The sequence below is a fragment of the Pholcus phalangioides genome, unplaced genomic scaffold (assembly GCF_987345545.1).
Source record: "Pholcus phalangioides strain wild (caught in Gottingen) unplaced genomic scaffold, Ppha-v1.0 ptg000009l_1, whole genome shotgun sequence".
In the NCBI taxonomy this organism is placed as follows: Eukaryota; Metazoa; Arthropoda; class Arachnida; order Araneae; family Pholcidae; genus Pholcus; species Pholcus phalangioides.
The window spans coordinates 805,764-827,537 of NW_028301602.1; the positions used below are offsets into that span (position 1 = coordinate 805,764).

General features: G+C 34.5%; 1 protein-coding gene across 1 annotated transcript in view; it reads right to left on the reverse strand.

Moving 5' to 3' along the window:
• Positions 1–21,774, reverse strand: part of Noc1 (Nucleolar complex protein 1) — a 99,785-nt gene that overhangs the window by 56,390 nt on the left and 21,621 nt on the right. Inside the window, exons 3-5 of the mRNA XM_089236999.1 lie at positions 21,584–21,695; positions 13,441–13,632; positions 6,264–6,331 (exon numbers count right to left, since the gene is read on the reverse strand). Coding sequence (XP_089093125.1) covers positions 6,264–6,331; positions 13,441–13,632; positions 21,584–21,695 — 372 coding nt within the window. The remainder of the gene's footprint in view (positions 1–6,263; positions 6,332–13,440; positions 13,633–21,583; positions 21,696–21,774) is intronic.

Here is a 21,774-nt window from a genome sequence, read left to right on the forward strand (position 1 = left end):
GTTGTAGGATTGGAACGGCATTCCGATTGGTTAGACATCCGTTACTCTCAAACCAAAAATTTTCTCCCCGTCTAACTACTATTTCATATCACATGATCTTAAGGACCGGTAGTTCGTGGTTCCTCTCAACTACTAGTAGTTGAAGCAGTCCTTAGCTCTGGTCCTCCGACCATTAGTTGCTAAGGACTAGTAGTTACTAAGGACCGCAGAGATAGTTCACCCCCCAGGGTTGTTTGGGAATGCTGTGATTTTTAATTCTAACTTTTTTTATTTCTGCTTCTTTCCATATATCCTCAAAATGTTTAAAAAAGATTTTATAAGCAGTGTTAGGATCATTGCATGATAGGCTATCAGACACCCCAAGGTGGATCACATAATAATAAATTTAATTTACTATGACCATAACAAGTGTGGATTTCTTTACGGCTGTCATTATTATTTTTACAATTATCAAGATAAAGAAAGATCAGATGATGATCTATTATATCAGAGTTTATAATACCCACTGTAGATACTTGTTTCTTTGTTCTAATAAAAATGTGGTCCAAAGCTGATGATTTTCTAGTGGCATTGGTTATAATATGTTCTAGTCCGTAAGACAATAAAATATTATTGTAATATGAACAAACTCTGTTATTAGCTAATAAATTTATGTTGATATCACCACACACTCAAAGATGGCATTGACGCGTTATAACATGTCAAATACCCAGAAATTCGGAAAAGGACGCATCAAAATTTTGTTCACGCGTCCTCTGGGACGCATTCTTTCCTAGTTCTAAGAAGAATAAAGTAGAGAGAAAAGCCTCCCCAACGTTTTTCCCTCTTTTTACCTATACAATGCCTGGTGGTGATATATTAGATGTGATGTTTCTTGTTGTGATGATGATTGTAAAAAATAATAGCTTCTGTGAAGATATAAACTATGGCACACTGGTCTTTGTCCTTCAGAGGGCAGCTGGTGTCTTATTTAATTATAAGACTTTATCATCCCAGCAGGTGATGATAAAGTCACTGCTGGTGCTTCATTGAGGAAATTAAAACAAAAGTGTTAGAACTAAACTGCACCCCATCAAATGATGCAAGTCTCAATTATGATCTTGCTGAAGACAGAATGTGCTCGATAGAGTAGCCTACTCCAGGGTTAGCAAATTTTTCTTATGACAACACAATTTCCATTTGAGCTAAATATTTTATATCATCATTTTGGAATTCAAAGTAAAATGTCAGAAAAGACACTTGAAATTTATAGTGTTGGAAAAAAAACTGGATCTGACTGTCATAAAAAGTGTTATGCTAAAGTGTAAAAGCTGTTACCCATTACATCATTGGACCCATCGAACATCAATATTGAGGAGTGAAGCAAGTTCTGAACATTTATCTATTGTGTGTTTAAGCATCATAGAGCTTTTTTCTGAAAGTATGAAATATATCCGAAAGCATGCTTTAATCCTTTAAAATGTCATGAGAAAAAAATAACTAAAGGTTTAAGGATAGTAAACTTGTATTTTTCATGTATAAATGAAATAAATGGTTGTACAAAATTAATTCCAGGGCAAAAAATATGCCATGCCTGTAGGGACAAGTGAATATAAACAACAATAAATTAGGTGAAGAAACTGAATACTGTGAAGAGATGAACAGTGATAGTAATGTAGAGAAGTAACTTGGAAAAATGTCAATTACTAAACAAGAAGCACTTGAAGAAATAAATTCATCTCTACAGAACATAGAAGAGTCACCAATTAAACTTCATAGGGTAGCTCCACAGTGCAAGTCAAACAATGCCAAAAGAAAAGTTGAATCTGCTTGCAACACTTTAAAATCAAATGTTTGTAAAGTTTTTGAAGAATTACCAGAAAATGAATCTCAAAGCACACTTAATGAAGATATTAAACTGAAGGCAAATATGATTATTTTGATAAAGTTAATTAGAAATAAGACTCAATTTAACCATCACAACAAGGGGAAAACTGCAAATTTTAACTCTGGCCCCTGCTTTAAGAAAGGGGAACAAGGAAAAAAATCTGAAGAGTTCAATGTCACTGAATATGCTGTGCGAAAAGCAGGAGAGCTTTTGTAAATGACAAAGCAAAGGTAAGCCATTGTGTTTTTATTATAAAAAGAATCAAAAATTGAATTTCAACGATTTTTTTGCAATCTAATTTTTTAATGCAAAAGTTTAAATTTTCTTTCCAAGTCATAATCTACATTTTTTTGTGAGCATTTTAGTGGAAATTTCATTTGAATGTATTGAAAATCTGCAAAGTCATGATATATTTTCACAAATAGTATTGTTCGAATGGGGTTAGCCTAAGAGACGTCATTCGTGAGGTTAGAAAACATTTTTTTTTTTTCAAAAAGTTTTTGAGATATGTACATGAAATTTTGCATGGTCAACAAGCATGGTAAAAGCAATAAACAAAAAATAATAATTGGAATCCGGGATGATGGGTTGCATTTCAGTATCTAGTTGAATGATTTGAAATAGGAACGATCCAGTCTTATTTCGCTGAATTTTGTGTTGCGAGCCAGAATAAACATATTAACGGTCAAAAAACCATTATTTTTTTTCTCCAGTATTTTACTTCATATATTTAGGAGAAATTTAAAATAAAAGTTGTTTTGGTAACTGCTGTGCCTCTGGTCTAGAAATACGTTTGGAAAATTGTATTTTTTTTAAAGAAAAATTCCACAAAAACAAAGTTTACATAATTTTTTTGCATGTAAATTTCAAATGTAAGTGTATGAATTATTTTTATTCATATTTTGTATGTTTTTGTGAACACTTTAGTGAAAATTTCACTTGAATATATTGAAAATTGAAAAAGTTATGATTTATTTTCTCAAACAATGCCACTTAAAAATTGAGCCTCGGAAAAGTCATCTGCATCAGTTTTTGATAAATTTCAACATTTTTTTTCTCAAAAAGTTTTTTTTCTAATTATTTTTTCAATTTTACTTTTTCCTCAAGCGGCCGTGGAGGGGGCTCTGCGGAACACTAGTTGAGAAGCGCTGATTTAAAGACCTTGCTTTGAGAATACAACTTGTGTGCTTGCAAAACAGAGGCAAATTGGAAATCGGCTATCACCATAAAATTGATGAAAAAAAAGAGAGAACAGAAATAAAAAAATAAATAAAATTGCAATTTATAAAAAACATTATTCAGAGTGTCTGTGCTATGCCAAAATATATCGAACATGATCCGAGTATCGAGCATAAATATCGAGTTATGCGCTGAAATAGGCAAAATGCCTTGTTGGATTTGCCTATCATATTTCAGTTGAAATTAAATACATTTTTTCATCTCATGCATTTTTGACAAACTTTTTTGCTGATTATATATCATTTATTAGCAGCTAAAGTAGTGTCCCTAAGAATTTTTTATTTTTCAGTTGATTTTGTTTCAGAACTTTTTTAATTTTCTGCCCTATTTCATGAGAATGACCCACATACATGGTCCACTTCAGTTGTGCGTATGGGATAAGTGTGATCCGTCCGAGGCAAGCTACATAAAATATTTATACTGGTGGCAAACACTTATATAAGGCAAAAAGAATAGCATACCCTTAAACATGGTAATCACAAGCCAATTTTATTATAATTTTAAAATGTTTCAGATTCTAATTACAAAGTATAGGAATTTATGTTATTGGTTATAACATTTGATACATAATTATTCACTTGAAAAAAAAAACACATTTGTACTAATATAAGTATTAAAAATATTGTAATTTTTTTTTGTTTTATGTTTCTGTTCATGTCGTATGTTTTATATATTTTATTCATTAATTATCATGTAAATTTTCAATCATCCGTACAGGCATCACAGCCTCTGGATGATAAATATGTTTTGTTTTCCAGAAAAAACATTGTTCTGTTTGCCGTTTTTTCTTCTGCATATCAGAGTATCTTGATAAGGCTTCCTCTACGTAAGTTCCTCTGAAGAACTTACCATAGAGGGATCTGCCATGAAAATAATTTATTGCTGATTTGAACTTAGGAAGCCCTTCCGCTATGTTACTCATGGTGAACTTGTCGTCCACTTCTTTATCTTGATCTTCATCTGGTACCGCTTCAGTTTCAGGAGCAGTCAACAGCGTCAATTCCTTCTTGGTCACTGCCTCTGAATTGCTATTAATTAGCTGTTTGACTTCTTCTATGTACATATCATTTATCCCTTCTGCTCACCTGTTTTGCTAACATGACAATGCTTTTTACAATCTCTTCAGTAGGTTCTGTAGAAATGGTTGTGTCCTGGAGGCAACATTGTGGGCAAAGGTTTATCCAACCCAAGTTGGCTGTTTTTCTCTTAGGGGCCATTCAAGTATTACGTCATCATCGATGGGGGGGGGGGGGGTCAGCGTTTTGCTGACTTTTGCTGACAAGGGGGAGGGAGTCAAAAATGGCTAAAAATTTGCTTACGTAATACTTGAACAACCCCTTAAGAGCTGCCACGGCTTTAGTGATGGCATTGACAATAATGTAATTCTTCCGTACCTTCAAGACATTTTCTGCATTTGTATCTTGTTCTATTGCACGCACAATCATCTTTATTGAGTGACGTGTATAGTGAGCCTTGAATTCTCACATTACCCCCGATCAAGGCGGTATTACGAGGCATATAAAGGACTTCCACACCATCAGCTTTGAACTCATTGGCATATGCATGTCCAGGAGCATTACCCAGTATCAAAAGAAATTTGAATGGCATGTCTTCACTTTCAAGATACCTCCTGGTCTGGTCTTTTTACTGTTCATCCAAAATACTGTAGGAGATTTGACTTATCCTTTCCCTTCAGTGCTTGCGAATTCAGATTTGAAAATGATGGTGGGCTTTATCATGTACCCACACACATTTGCACAAAACAACATAGTAAGTCTGCCTTTACTTGCTTTAAAACCAGGAGCTTGCTTTTTTTCTTAGATAATAAATGTTCTTTGCGCATTTTCTTCCAAAATAGCTCAGTTTCGTCAGCGTTAAACACCTGCTGAGGTGCATAACCCTTCTCTTCAATAGTTTTCTACAAAATTTTTGGAAATTTTCTAGCTGCCTCCTGATTGGCAGAGGCTTGATCGCCAGTGGTTTTTACATTGCATAATATGAATCGTTTTTTAAAAACCTATGAAACAAACCTTTGCTTGCATAAAATTCTGATGAAATAGACATTTCACTAGCCCTTTTCTTTAAGTTATCAAACCCATTTACTCACCAATAAGGTGTTAAGCGAGATGACTCACTCCGATGGATATATATATATATATATATTATTTCACAATAAGATTCTCATTTCTTTTTTTTTTTGTATCCTGTGTATATAATATGGCAAGTGTAAGATAACAGATGAGATGGCATGGGGGAGGGGGTGCTCAATTGCTTTTAAAACATACCTCCATCCTAATATGTGTACATTAATTTTAACTAAACCCCGAAACTTCTCCAACTCCTAATCCCATCTCGTCTATAATCACCATAAAATTTGTTAATCGCGACAGTACCCAATTGTCCGGGGAAAATATGTAGTAAAAGTTTGTATGTTTTTTTTTTTCTTTTTTTTTGACACAAAATAAAGTGTTCCAGACTCTGCCACGAAGCTGGGCTGGAAGAGATCTCGGCAATGGGATAAGTCCAGCGGCAATGTTCTGGCATTCATTCAGCCCTTTCCTTTATAGAAGAGTAAATTTTTTTGCCGTTTTTGTTATAATATTACAATCAATTGAAATACCATTTTTGTAGTAGTCTTGTCCCTACAAAAAAAACCCCAGCATTTTCTGTATGAGAAATACATGGATTCCATAGGTGATATGAAGTTTTCACTGTTACAGATACAGCCATGGCTGATCGAATTTCGAAGTCCATTTTCTTGATATATCTCACCACAGATTCATTGATTCCATAATGGTGGGCCACAGCAGCAATTGACTTACTATTGCCAAGCATAGTCAATATATCCAATTTTAATTGTAAAGTTCTCACTTTTTTTGTCTTTAGAAGCATTATCAGTAGCTTTAGAAAAATGAGCCATCCTAAACACACACAACTCAAATTTTGTAAACAAAACATGTGAATGACAATTGTTGAGTGTTGCAAAAGAAAAATTCCAATAAAAGAAAAAAACTGAAAACACGGAAACCGTGAATATGAGGGGGGACTGCATTTGAATATTATTTCGAAACAAATATTTATTCTAGTAATTAATTTTTAAAAAATTGGTTTAGTAGTAATTATTAAAAAAATTTTCCTGTTTAATTACATTACTCACTTCAATAAATGACTTCAATTTTCTTTCTTCCGGCAGCAAATCAGAGAGGAACAAATCTCTCAAGCTCTCTGAAATATAATGGAAAAAAATTACATAAGTTAATCAATAGTAGTGTTAGGTCTATCCTTGATACCTCAAAGTGCTTATAGAAATTGATTCAACTGCTATTATTGATATTACTTATCTTCAATTGCAGAAAATTATAAAAAATTAAGAGACAGAAAAGTTATAAAAGTTTGATTATAGCATATTGTTACATCACAACATTAGTTAGAGAGAGAGACTCGCTTCAAACATCAATAACTTGATGAAATTGGAAATTTACAAAGTAATTTTAAATACCAAACATATATCATCATGGATTTGATTTGAAGTGCTCACAATATAATGCAACAAAATACTAGTGCAGTTGTGATGAGCAGGAATTCCATCTGTTATCAAGGATTTTTCACATTTTCCTATTCCCGAAAAACTCCTGTCCAAACATTATAATGTATTCACAATGGGTAAAGAACTAACTGTCACAGTTGTTAAAAAATCAGTGTCATTAGTAATCATGCTAACATATACTCATTTATTGAATATAATAAATACAAATATACAAAGGACACAACAGGCAAAATGCCCAACGAAATGGCTTCATTCTCGTCTTCGCCACAGTTGGGATCGGACATGCTTTTATCACGCTCTGCTCACCGACCAATAGCAGCAGTTCTATCCAGAACTGTTGCCAGGGATTACCGAAGGATTATCTGTCACGTTGGTGCATCATTTCATGTTATTCTTCGTTGTCGTGACTTTTACTTAGTAAGGTTTTTTATTTTTGGGTCATGTTCTACAGTGTTTTCTTTACTTTTCTAGACTGTGTGTTTAATTTAATCTTTAGTTTGATTTTGTCACTAGATCTTTTGGACTGCACGTTATTGGATTTGCAAGATAAATGGTTTTATTTACTGCTCTCAATTTTTTAAATTTTCATTATGTATATATATATTCGATCAACTTAATTTTTTTTCACACTCTCATTTCATTTTACTTTCGCCAGGTTTGTGTTTTCCCCACTTCTTTGATATAATTTATATTTGGTCTTTTGGACGTTAGTGTTAGCAAACAGTGTATACTTTTCCCGGGTACTCTCAGTAATTTTTGTTTTTTCCATTTGGGCCTATTGTTTGTGTTAGTGAGTAGAGATAGTTAGCTAAGTTTAAATTGTACTTTGAAGCTAAATAATTTTTTTGGGTGTGTTGTATTCTTTATATACATATATTCTTGTTCGTAATTTAAGTGTTGAGCATTCTATTTTACTTAATTTTTTCGTACAATCTTTTATGTATATTTTGCATTGTAATGCATTTTACGCTATTTTAATTTCCTGTTAACGTTTCTCATTTTCCTATTTTTGAAGTATTATTATCCAGTTTTAGCAATAGTGTTAGTATGCCTCGACCTGGACTAGTGTTATGTAGAGCTTGCGATGGGAGGTTTCCCTGTTCTAGGGGGATAGTAACTGTTAGTTTCAAGTATAACGGGTGTTTGCATAGGGCAAGATTGGAACCTGAGGTTGAAGCATTACAGGAAAAAGTTAGGTTTCTTGAGAGCCCAGTCGTGTAATTACAATCCCTACTCTCTTAGTAACACAGGAAGCATTAGCATGCCAGTGATTGGTTACTGCGAGCAAAAAAGCTAGCAAGATGTCACGAGAGTAGGAGTTTTTTGTGAAACTGAATTTTAAAGTTCATTGACGAAAAGTGAAAGCATTTTTTATTGAATCAGTAAATGATAGCTGGGCGCTTGCTTCGCGAGCCGTTATTATTGTCTTCTCGAAACACATGAATTGTATTTGATTAAATCAGAAACAAAAGTGGAATTTTTTTTGTAAATCAATAAATGACAGCAAAGATGGAAAAAATATTTGGATGAGTTTGAGACCCAATCGAACACACAACCTGCAGTACGTGAGTGTCGTACTATAACCATTACTCAAACGTGGACGTTGGATTCCAGCACAATTAAAATGTATATATTGTTAAATGTCGCCATCCAAAATTTTACCAGGAGTGATGTAATGATTCATCACTCATTTCAGCCAATCACAATGCGCTAAATTTCTACAATGTAGCTAGAAATGTAGGGATTGTTTATAAGCGTCCCAGTTATAATGGAAGCACTTGTCATCAAGCCACATGTTGATGAAGAAGCAATCTCCACGAACTATGAAGTTGAGAGGGTGAATGGGTGGTCATGGATGAAATAGAGTGGGAGATAGTGATAGGGGTTTAATCATCACCTATTCTATGGTTAAGGAATTAGGGAACAGAGTGTATAGGAATTTTCGGGATTTTGAGATCTTTTGTCTTCCTGGGGGGGGGGGGGAATTAGCAACGTTTGAGACGTTTTTCATCACCGATAGTTGCCCTTGCAGGTGGGAACGAATCAAATAGGAGTGAATATTAATTAGTCTCTGTCAGAGTACCAGGATTTACTATTATCAACTAGGTAGGATCACGTTCTTGGAGCTTCCTGCATTTACCAATAGGCGACTTTGTTGGGATGGGATCCATCTGAATAGGACGGTGGTCTGGGAGGTTTAAGATAGGTTTAGGTCAGGTTTTTTACTCCCAGACAACGTAGTTGGGAATGTGGGTTACTTAATGATAATCACAACAGTACTGACGAGGAATTACCCACCTGAAATGGATGGCTTCTCGACTGACACTAAATCACCGGGCAAATCAAAATGTGTACTAATTAATGCCAGGAGCTTGGGTAATAAGGGAGATTTTTTGGAAACTATGATAGTCGTGCAGAGCCTGGATCTTATAGCCATTACAGAATCTTGGGCAAACTATGGGGATGAATCTTTCTCACACATCTCAGGATACGATACTTTTTTGAGAAATAGATCAGATAGGAAAGGGGGTGGACTGTTGATATATGTTCAAAATCATGTTTGAAGGCTAAAGAGTGTAATGTGAAGAGAGGCGATATTGAAACTATATGGGTTGAGCTTGAAAACAAAAGACATCATAAACTTATTGTTGGGGTTTGTTACAATCCACCGAATAGGGATCCAAACTACATCGCCAAATGTCATGATGAAATTTTCTACATGTAGAAGCGTAAGAGGGTTCTCATACTATGGGATTTCAATTACCCAGGCACTGATTGGGAGAACCTTTCATCTAGAGATCAGTATGAAAGAAACTTTCTTAAGTTGGTGCTCGAAAAAATTTTGTATCAGCATGTATCAGAAGCCACTGGGGTACTGCTATTTTGGATTTAGTTTTTCTGAGGATCTTATTGAACGTCTTTCGGTGGGGGATGAGTTTTCTTCCAGTGATGATAGGCCAACTTTTCTTCAGGTAAGATTGATAAATAAGAATGGTTTTGTTTTCAGAAAACAAACTTAGAAGTTTTGAGAGGAAGGTTAGCGGAAGTTTTCAGACCGGTTGGAATCAGTCAGGGAGGTACATCAATGGGAAGAATTTACTACGAAGTTGTCCTCTGTTTTGCACGACATCATACCCTTTGTTCGAAAAATCGTGTTTGTACATCACACCCTCTACGGTTCACAGACAGCATGCGTAACCTTTATTTTGACAAAAAAGCATTCAGTGAGTATAAAAGTAGACGAGGTGACCTATCATTGTTTTACTGATAAAAGAAGAGCGATAAGAGGTAGTAAAAAAGAAGTTGAATCTAGGTTGGCAGATAACATTGGCTCTGATCTGAAATCATTTTTTAGATATGTCAATAATTGATGTAAGGGGACAGTTGCACCCCCCTCTCGATAGGAGGGTCTAAGTTAGACAGCAATGTAGGTATGTGTAGTGCTTTCAATGACTTTTTTGCATTGGTTTTTAATGGAGCTAATGATATTCAATATATGGATGTTGTGTTGGATAATACAATCGTCAACGATATTCAAGCTCAAGATGTGGAGGTCCTAAATCTTCTATGAAATATATGTGCAAGCAAAGAACCAGGACCAGATGATATCTATCCCAGGGTCCTCAGGGAATGTACTAATGAATTGTTAGGGCCAGTCGCACAGATATACAGGAGTAGTGTTGATGAGGGTATCATCCCAAGGGATATGAAACTTGCTAATGGTGTTCCGATATTTAAGAAGGGTAGTAGAGAAGCTGTGTCCAATTATCGTCCAGTGAAATTGACGAGCTCCCTCTCGAAAATTTTGGAAATTGTCATCAAATGGCAGTTTGTGAAGTGGATAGACGAGAATAATGTATTGTCGGATAATCAGCATAGGTTCAGGAAGGGGAAGTCACGTGTAACTAACCTCCTTTGCTTCTATGATCACGTGACTAAGGCTTTGGGGGAAGAGCAAAAATGTCGACGTTGTTTACCTTGATTTCCAGAAGGCATTCGATCGGGTCCAACATGGTAAACTCTTGAAGCGTTTACACGAGATTTGAATTGGGGGCAACTTGCTGAATTGGATAGAATAGTGGTTAAGAGATAGGTCGCAATGAGTTATGGTGAACGGGGAATTCTCTGGTTGGACAGACGTCACAAGTGGCGTTCCTCAAGGAAGTGTCCTTGGCCCCATACTTTTTTCACTTTTTATCGATAAACTTGATCAGTTTATCGATGAGATTACTAGCAAACTCGCAGATGATGTGAAGCTAATGGGGGTAATCAGGAATGAAAGCAATAGGGAGTTGCTCCAGACCAACTTAAACAGGATTGCAGCATGGGCAAATTAATGGAGCATGACGTTTAGCGTTGATAAGTGCATGGTCGCTCATTTTGGTTAGAACAACCTACGGTTCTCTTACGAGTTGAATGGTGTCACTATCCCGGATGCAACTAGGGTCACCGATTTGGGAATTCTCATTGACGAGCGACTTAGGTTTTCTGAACATTGTTCAGCGGCGGTCAAAAGAGTGAATAGAATGCTTGGTCTCATTTTCAAAAAGATCTCTTTGCGTTCTCCTAAAGTCATTCTTCCGCTTTTTCGAGGCTTAGTTCGTCCTGGACTGGAGTATGCTGTAAGGTTTTGGAGACCATACCTACAGAGGGACATAGACTTGGTTGAAGGGGTGCAGAGAAGAGCTACGTGTGTCCTTATTGGCACACAGGGCTTGAGTTATGAAGAGAGACTTCATTTTTAGAATATGTTTACATTGGATGAACGCAGGTGTCGAGAAGATATGATCGAAGTGTTCAAAATTTTCAATGGGATAGATAGGATGGACCATGAACTTTTAGTACACCGCCAATCGATTGCTTTTACAAGGGGACACCAGTATCGATTGGTGAAGGCCAATGCAAGGCTATGGTGTTGCAGGGAATTTTTCCTCTAATAGGGTTGTTGATAAATGGAATAGCTTACCCCGGAGGTAGTAAATTGTAACACAATTGACACGTTTAAAAAGAAATACGATAAACATGTTGGGGTAAATCGAGAAGCTATCCATACTTAGAATCAGACAACCATAAGTATTCTTTATGGGCTTTGTATAATATTTTATCATGTGTATATATTGTTTATAATGTTTCTAATTACATTTTTAATTGGGTTGCTTTATTTTTGAAATATATGACATCCATATTTGTTATGGACATCTGTTTCTCAGCCACCTCGCTGGGCATTTTGCCTGTTGTGGTGTTGTATTTGTATAAAATATAATATAGCCTACTGCCTATAAAAGCAATTACAAATAGAGAGAATTGTTTTAAGATCATAAATCTAGTTATTTTATGAAATCTGAACGTGATCACTTAAATAAAAAAAGATTATTATGTTATTAAATTAGGATTTATTAAACACAGAAACAAAGGTCATGGAGAAGACTGTGTTTACAGGTTGGTTTGTGTAATTAATTTTTTTCATGAAAAAGTTGTTTTTTTTTCATCTCGGTGAGCACACATTTCAAAGCTAAGATTAAATTAGGCTTATTTTTCTCTTATAAGTTATTCTTATCAACCTGCAAGACTATGTAAAAGACAGAAGGTCTACACCCCTCCTCCCTATATTTTGGACAGAAATTCCCTTACTTCGTTCAGAATCGGCTTTCTATATTTGTCAGAGCGTTACAAATATATTGCCCAATATGTCCACATAAAAATTTCAATCGGCATGTACTTGGTTTCAACTACATGCCCGATCCTGGCATATAAGGCATATAAAATACTGATTTGGGAGTATACAGTATTACAAGTTGCATGGAATATGATAACAGAATAGTATGATGGTAAAAAGTGAAACAAATCAGAGGAATATAACAGCATGATCAAATATTTGCAACTAGTTGTGTAAAAAAACAGAGCTTTCCTATTTTTCCCCCATGAAACAAGATTCCTGTGTGATCTTATTTGCTTCTGGATTTATTTGAGATATAGTTATCATGTAGTTATTGTTATCCAAAATCCCTTCCTTAGAGTCCCAATGTGAGCACATTAAGTGGAGTATACTGTATTAGCATAAATATTGTCGTATTCATGTTGCTCACAGAATAAGGTGCTAAGCGAGATGCCATGGGTGCTCCCTAATTGTATATATTCCCCCACACAATACTTCTATTTTGTATATTTTCATTAAATCCGCCGGACCGAGTGAACTCAACCCAATAAAACTGATGCTGTCTTCTAGTCGCAAGTTATCAAACCCATTTGCTCACCAATAAGGTGTTAAGCGAAATGACTCGCTCCGCTGGATATATATATATATTATTTCACAATAAGATTCTCATTTCTTTTTTTTTTTGTATCCTGTGTATATAATATGGCAAGTGTAAGATAACAGATGAGATGGCATGGGGGAGGGGGGTGCACAATTGCTTTTAAAACATACCTCCATCCTAATATGTGTACATTCATCTTAACTAAACCCAGAAACTTCTCCAACTCCTAATCCCATCTCGTCTATAATCACCATAAAATTTGTTAATCGCAACAGTACCTAATTGTCCAGGGAAAATATGTTGTAAAAAAGTTTGTATGTGTTTTTTTTTTTGACACAAAATAAAGTGTTCCAGACTCTGCCACGAACTTGGGCTGGAAGAGATCTTGGCAACGGGATAAGTCCAGTGGCAAAGTTCTGGCATTCATTCATTCATTGTATTAGCATAAAAATATAAAGTTAATAAAGAAAATGCTCTACTACATGCCTGGTTTACAAAATAAAATATATGCAAGGGAGAAAAAGTCTTACCCATGGCCATAAGACATTCCCTTTTTCCTTTTGTATTCACCATCCCTATCAAGGACTTAATGCTGTTCATGTTATGAACTGGACAATCTTGAACAAGTAGAATATGAGCAGAAATTTTGTCTTGCAGAGTCCCAGTACGAACAACTGTTTTGATCCATGAGAAATCTGATTTATCCTTTCTTTTATCTAGAACTACAAACCATACATAATTAAATACGCTTTAAATAACAGTATGAGAGTTTATATCATGTGAAATAAAATATAGAACATTAAATGCATTATATCAAGTGAGAAAAACGAGTCAAAATCATAGAAAATGGTAAAAATCACAATAAAAACAGTTTGCATAAGTGATTGAATTGCAAAGTGATCAATCACTGGCAAAAAATCACTGGCTTAGAAACCATTTTTTTATTTTCGCTACAGGTTTGAGGAAGTAAAAAAAAAAATTCACCACAAATAAAAAATGTATGCCTAAGAATAAATCAGAATGCTGAAATCAATATAGCATTGATCCACCTCTGGCTTAGACATAGCTATTGCCCAAATTATAATCATAAAATTAACAGATGGTATTTTGAAGTCTATTTTATTGCTGGAAGGACTGCACAATTGACAGACTGTCCTATTTTCTTGAAATCTAACAAATAATGTCTTATGAGAATGATAATAGAAAACAGGTCTAGTTTCATGGTCCTCAGTAAAAAAAATGTGCTAAGCACAAAAGCAACCGCAAGAGTTGCATGCAGTACAACCAGGGTTGTTGATTTTTTTGATTTTTAAAAAAAAAATCGATTTATTTGATTTAAATCATGATTTTTTTGATTTTTTTAAACAAAATATATAATATATATATTACTTACACACTAGTCATTAATCTATGCTTTCTTTAAAGAATATAAAATTAAAGAAATTTGAACTTACAAAAATAATGACTATTTAAAAAATATTTTCAAACTAAAGATAAAGAACCATACTTGTGAAATATTTCAGAACATTTTATTAAGAAAACGGAGGCAAACACTTCTCGAATAGATATCTTACATCAAGTATTAAATAATTTTACCCTTTGGGGCAAACGTTATGAATAATTGTTCATTTGTTTCATTAGAAACACTAGTTTGAATGCTTTGTCTACTCTTAATCTGTTTCGCTATTTGGAATGAACTGCACCTTGAAAAAATCCTTTCAACACAGGCATCAATGATTTGGCTGTAGTTAGTGTGTTTACAAATTACATATCGCTCTCCGTAATTGTATCTTTACCCAAAACACTTTTCCGCCACTGAAAATCAGACATTGTATCAACAACCTTAGGGTGAAAAAAAATTTTTTTAGCATGAAAATGGTTCCAACTTTTCCAAAAACCAGAGTCACATTTTTGTTTGATTAATTCAAGACTCTTATTTCTCTCTTCTTTTGTGACATTAATTCCCTATTAGAAGTTAACATTGTGAGCTTAGAATAAATGCATCAAAGTGTGCATCTGTTAATGATTGTTCATATCTATTTTTATACTCTGATGACAAAACCTTTTTATTGTTTGATGTTGATGCTTCTTTTATCTTCAATTGCAGCTTTTACCATGCCAATACACATTCAGCTATGGAGCAGTTGTGTGTGTTCCTTTGTACAAAATCGTTAATTTTAGCTATTGGCTTCAGAATTGCAATTATGTCCTTGAAATTTCTTTTTGAATCAATATTTAAGATTTCACTAGAGATGTTACTGAGATCTGTGGTCTTCACAAACTTTGGTAACAACTGACGAATTTTTAACATAAGATTCAAGAGAATCACAATAAGTATTCCATCATACCTCTGCAGGAAGACCAATGCACTTCTACCTTACATATGATACCATGCTTTTAGAAATGATTGTTGAAGTACCTAAATATACTTGTAACATCAGTTTTAACCAAATCGTCGGCTAACAAGTTTAAAATGTGGGCACTGCACCAATATGTAAGTCCCAGAAAGCCAGGCTTTTTATCCAGAGAAAATGGAAGAAACCATACTTGCAGTAACAAAACTTTATAACAAAACTTGATATTTTATAGCAAAACTTGATATGTTACATTAGAAGTTTTCTCTTCTGTTGACTTCACTGAACTAAAAACCACATTTGCTAAATAATTTCCAGCATGTGCCTGATGTGTCAATAGCATCAACATTGATAGAATTTATTCATTATGTATATCCATCCATTGCCATGTAATTTGATTTTCTAAGTCAATTTTACATCCTTTAACTTCATCATTGTAAATTGATATGACTATGGTATGTCTGATATTTGATATACATATTAATATATATGTTGTATTATAAAAATATTTGAAAATATATTTAAAATAATTTAATAAAAATTTAAATCAGTTTAGAGCTGCATAAATAATTTTATTCAATTATAACAGATAATTTTTCATATCAGAAAAAAATTTTATTTAAATCAGTGATTTTTAAAAAAAAAATCAGTTGATTCAAATCATGATTTAAATCAGTTGATTAAAATCAACTGATTTAAATCATGACAACCCTGAGTACAACATTAGGTTTTATTTTGCTGGGAAAATTAAGCTTGGATTTTGAAAAGGAATAGCAACATAATAAAGTCATAATAAGATTTTAACATATGCAGCATCATTAAAGTACTGAACTTATTCTACATCACACCACAACAGGGTTGATATGATTAATTAACCATTAAAAAAATGGTTAGCAACCAGTCTATTGTGACCCCAATAAATTTTATTTCACAAATTCTCACAACAAAAGTATCAAAATTCAAATTATGAAGATATTTTGAGTTGCTCTCAAAAAATATACTTAATTGGATGAAATCCTAAAGACTAAATGAAAAAAAAATTTAATAGACTTGATAAAATATACAGGAAGACAAAATAACAGAAACTTGAAGCCCATATCAGAGTTTTTGAAAGTTATTAAGTTACTCACCCATTATGTTTCATTATGTTTGGTTACTGATCCCTATAATAAGTTACTTTTTTTTTCTTTTCTTTATAATTCCATTTGCAGCGATTTTAATATAGATCAGACTTTTTAAAAACCCAGAAGAATTAGGAGAGTATCAAAACAGACCATAAAACTGAATGAAGCATGTAAACAGTAGCAAAACATTAAAGTTTGATTCATACAGGCTTTTATGTAAATGACTGGTTATAAAAAGTCATGTTGCAGCACTGGTTCCCAAAGAGTAATTCGTGGAGGGGGTGTGAGGTCTATGACAGGGCTGGACAAACCTAAAGAAATTTAAATGCCCGAATGGGCATGTAACTTTACAAAAATGCATGCCCGAATCAATATTTCAAATGCCTGAAAAACATTGCTTAGTTTTCCCTTTTCAGCAAATTTTTCTCACACATTAAAAACGAATGTGCTACTTACTATCTAATGATGAAAATATGCAGCCAATATAGAAAAGTGAAAGCATTGCACTACATTAAAAAAAACTTTCAAATTATCCTTTTGTTTGATGAAATCTAAAAATTTTCTACAACACTAAGAAATTTCCCACACGGACCAATTTTGGACTATTCTCTCCCCCTTCCCCAGTTTTGATCAGTGATGATTAAGGCTTGTATTACACTAATCTTGACAAATGCAACCAATGAGTACATTGAATACTCGAGCGAATATACCGATCAGCCCATTTGTTGCATTTGTCAAGTTTTGTAAAAGAACTTTCATAAAACTTTTATAGTGTGGCATGTAAAAATAATTTTTTTCATAATATCCCTCCCCCCCCATCCAAAACAAATGCATTGCCATCTATTGGTGAAAATAATTACTGAAGAATTTAAATAATGAGAACTATATACATTAGGGTGGGCTGAAAAAAAGTTTTTATTTTCAAATCGTTATAGTGTGGAAAAGTTGCCTCTTTTAATAAGAAAAATGAGGTAAAAAAATTTTAAAATCAGTTGATATCTTCAGGTCATGCATTGCACTTATGTGTATGGAAATTGATGAAAAATCAAACATTTTTCTTAAATTTTTTAATATTAGTTAAAATTCTACTATCAACATGCAAAAGTTTGTTATGCTTATTTTATGGTTCAATAAAGTAAAATAAATAAAAACATCATTAATATTTCAATGTTTATTTGTAGCGCAACATGTTCAAAAAACAGGAATTGACCAAATATTTGCAAGTTCCATTGTGCAGTTCATCGCCCTGCAACGAGCAACATATTCATGGGCCCCGGTGGAAAAGTCTAAAATCGTCATCGCATAAATACATAAATGTTTACTTTTTTGTTTTTCGTCTGCAGCAGTGGTCGTATGGCAATGACCAAGGCCGATCGTGATGTTGCCAGCCTGCGACCATATGTAAATGAAATGACCTTGAAGCCGATTGGCTTGTTTAGAAACATGCGGCCAGGAGTTTCCCCTTTAAATACCGGCAGTACATTGTCACGATCGCTCTTTTTTATCTCTGCATTTTAGCTCTGATAACTTCTTGTTTGTTAGCTCAAAACGATCCGTTGAGGTCGTTAAACTAAAACAGTCATGTCATAACTTGAATAACTCTTGCTCTTTATTTCCCGGCTGGTTCGGTGAAAATGATTTTTTCACAAAAGTTCTATAAATGAAAGTCTAATAGCTTTTTACAAATTTTACAGCACCGATCTGGTAACTATCTGCCTGCTCTGGATGATGAAACCCTGGATGGATTATTGGTGAAGGTATCGATCTACGTCGATCTAGACGTCCAGTTATCTTGTGGTCTAAGATGTCAACTTTACTAGCTTCCGAGGACTTTCATCTCTAATCACTGAGATCTTCGCTTGATGTTGGTTGCTGCTGACTTGCCACGAACTCCGGAACTTTGGTTTTCAATAAATTCTACTAATGTGGATGGATCTGCATCGTGTCTACCCTGGTCTATGACTGGAAAGATGTTCAGCAGAACATGAATTTTCTATGGTGGAAGCAAACCATATCTACTAAATTCAAATTTTTGAACTGAAAGAAGAAAATGTAAAATTGTTCATTGATGGATGACTTCAGTGACATCAAAGCTTCACGCAGAGGCTTTCTGCTATAGAAGGTGTTGGTTCTACCCACACCCTACCCAATCAGCCATCCAAAGTAAGCATGTATGTGAATTAAGGGATATATAGTTTCTTCTACTGTTCCTTTTCCAAGTGTACACGTTTGAAGTCTGATTTATGAGAGAACTCATACATGACTGATTTTGATAACAGCGTATAGATCTGATTAGCTATCTCATGATTAGCTTCATGTCCACATACTTTAGTTAAGGCCTTGGTAACAAGATAAACACATCTCTCGACTGTCGACTGCCTGAGTGTGACTAGAGCATGTGTGATCAGATTTACCATGGCCGTAATATGATTTTTTTTCTGGAGAGGAAACGTAATTATACTGCCCCTTGAATGTGAAATTTGATAATTTTGCAAAGGAATTTATTGCGTTTCTTAAATATACCATTCCATCAAAAATGCCATCCAAGGCACTGCTCCCTCCCCCCATTTTGGATCTGATCACGTTATGTAGCAACCCGGGCCGCAAGTACAAACGAAAATTCACTATTGCCGGGGCCGGTATCTGTTTTTTTAACAGAAAAAGAGTAAACTCGACACCCTTCTTCGTTCAACACCCGTGGAACCAGACCCCTGCCCTCTCCTATTGCGGTCATAACAGCGACTCGAGACAAAAACGTTTTAATAACTTCCAAGGTATAAAAAGGGGATTTTTTTACACAACACCAAGAATGGAGTGCAAGATGTCGATATTAAGTCAAAAATCAGTATCGTGAGATGCTATAAATTAAGTTATGGCCAGAAGCGGATAAAGGTCAGTTGACGGCCCAGGAAAAAAAAACTAATATTAGGCCCCCTTAAATTAAGAAAAAAAGTGTAAAGGTAGGGGCCAAAGGCACGCTCGGTGTGCCCACCGTTAAATCTGCCTCTATTTACAGCTCGCATGCACGTTAACTGAGTTTTTATCAGCCTGATCATCATTTTTCATCTGATATGGAAACCCTTGTGTTAAACTAAATGTTGAATTGCAGGATTCTGTGCGATCTTTTCATAAATAGTTCTCTATTTGATCGTATTTGGGGCTATGGTTTCTTGCTGAGATTTAAATTCAGTTAGAAAAATAGTATGAATTTTATTCTAGATAGATCGCGATTTTCAATCGGATGATTTTTTTTATTGTAAGTAAATTCAAAATACCTGCGAGCTTGTTTAACCTTGGCCAGCTACAAGAGTATTCTCCAAAGCGCATTAATGCGTCTTTAATGTGCACACGCTTTGGTATTCTCCCGCTGCACGTAAGTATCTGCATGGGCTCTCTTAAATCGTCATTTCAAATAACATTTTAAAAAAATTAACAAAAGTAACGATAGAGCAAACAACAAATGTAACTTGCTCGATGGTACAAGAAAGGAATTCTGCCCTCAGGACTAAAACTTTTTTAAACAAAATAAAGGATCAATTTTAAAATAAAATGAAAATGAAAGAACAAGTGAGCACGTGGGGAAATAAGAAAGAATGGTAGTAGAGGGAATAAAAATTCTTTGTTGTAAGTACGCTTTTTATGCTAGTTTTTTTTTTCCGACTGTCTTTTCCATAAAATGACGACTCTTTAACTAAGGAGCTTTCTTTTCAAGCGCCTTGAAATCAAGTTATGCTGACATCACACGGTATGCTCCCGGGCAACACCTAGAGCAAGCTGCTCTGGAAGGTATTGTCCCGGGGCTAACGAGAAAGAAGAGGAAGATAAGACGGCTTCATATATAGGGGTTCCTTGTATATAGAGGTTCTACGGGAAGTGAGCTAATGATCATAGTTCAATGAAGAGGGGGAGAAAATTAGCGACCTTGAACCGGTAAAGTTCCTTCTTGAAGAAAAGAAAAACACTGACATCAGAAAAGCGCGTGAGACCAAGGTTTTTTTTGCTAAAAAAAGTGGAAAAAGTGGCCTGGGCCTGAAAATACATAATAAAAGTGACCAGTCTCTAAACAAGTGACTTTTAGTGAAAAAAGTGACCTGTGCCGAGCCCTGCACTTAAACAATCGAGAGATGTATCAAATTTGTTATAAAGGCCTCAACTACTGTAGATATAAAGATAGAGATGGCTACATTAGATCTTTGCTATTATCAAGATCAGTTATGCTTGATTTTTCCCAAAAGTCAAATTTTGAATGTATCAATTTTGGTAACTAGTTTTGAAATATAATGTAAATTACAATACATGGGCCTACTTTGGATGGCAGATTGGATGGGTTGTGAGTGAAAGTCAATGTGCAGCCACCTCTTTGAGATGAATGCCGGATCGTTTTGCACTGACAAAATGGGTGAAGAGCTACACAATGAAACTTGCAAAAATTTGGTTAATTATTGCTTTTTGAACACATTTTACGACCAAAAAAAATTGACATATTAATGAGGTTTTAATTTATATCACTTTATTGAACCATAAAATAAGCATAAATTTTCGTATATTAATTGTCAAATTTTAGGTGATGTTAAAAAATTATTATTTTCATCAATTTCTATAAATTTCATGTAAGATGCACAACCAGAAGATATCAACAGATTTCTAAATTTTTTACGTCATTTTTCTTATTATTAAAGGAGTCAACTTTCCCGCACTTTAGCGATTTGGAAATAAAAATTTCATTTTTTGGACCCACCCTAATATACATATATACAGGATGATTCAGAAAAGATGGGAGAAAACTTTAAAAGGTGGTAGTAGACACACACAAAAACAAACAATTTTTTGTGTGTGTGTGTACTATTACCTCTTAAAGTTTTTCCTATCTTTTTTGAATCACCCTGTATTTGCATTTCTCATTTGTTTGAGCTTCTTAAAATTTCCCATAAACACTAAAAAAAATGTTCCCTAATTTTTTGGACGTTTTGCCTGCCCGCGTCAAGCATGTGATTGAAAAAAACTATATGCCCGAGCAAAATTTGTAAATGTCCCAGGCATGTCGGGAATAGATTTGTCCAGCCCTGATCTATAGCCTGTCTAGGTGATATAAGATGCTATATAGACATTAGTGTCCCGTGTCTTTAAAAAGTGTGGGATCCACTGCTTTATAGATTTGATAAAGGTTGATAGTAAACATTGATTAATCACCCTACAGGTTTGGTAAACTTTTCCATCTTGTTGCAGAATATCTTCAGCTTCTTTCATGAGAGATGATGCCAAATCTGGATTCACGGTTGCTTTTTTCTCCACATCTGGGACTTTGAACTATGTGGAGGGGAGAGATACAGAATATTTACACAAGATAATGTTGTAACCAAGAAAATCATACATGAACATTAACAGC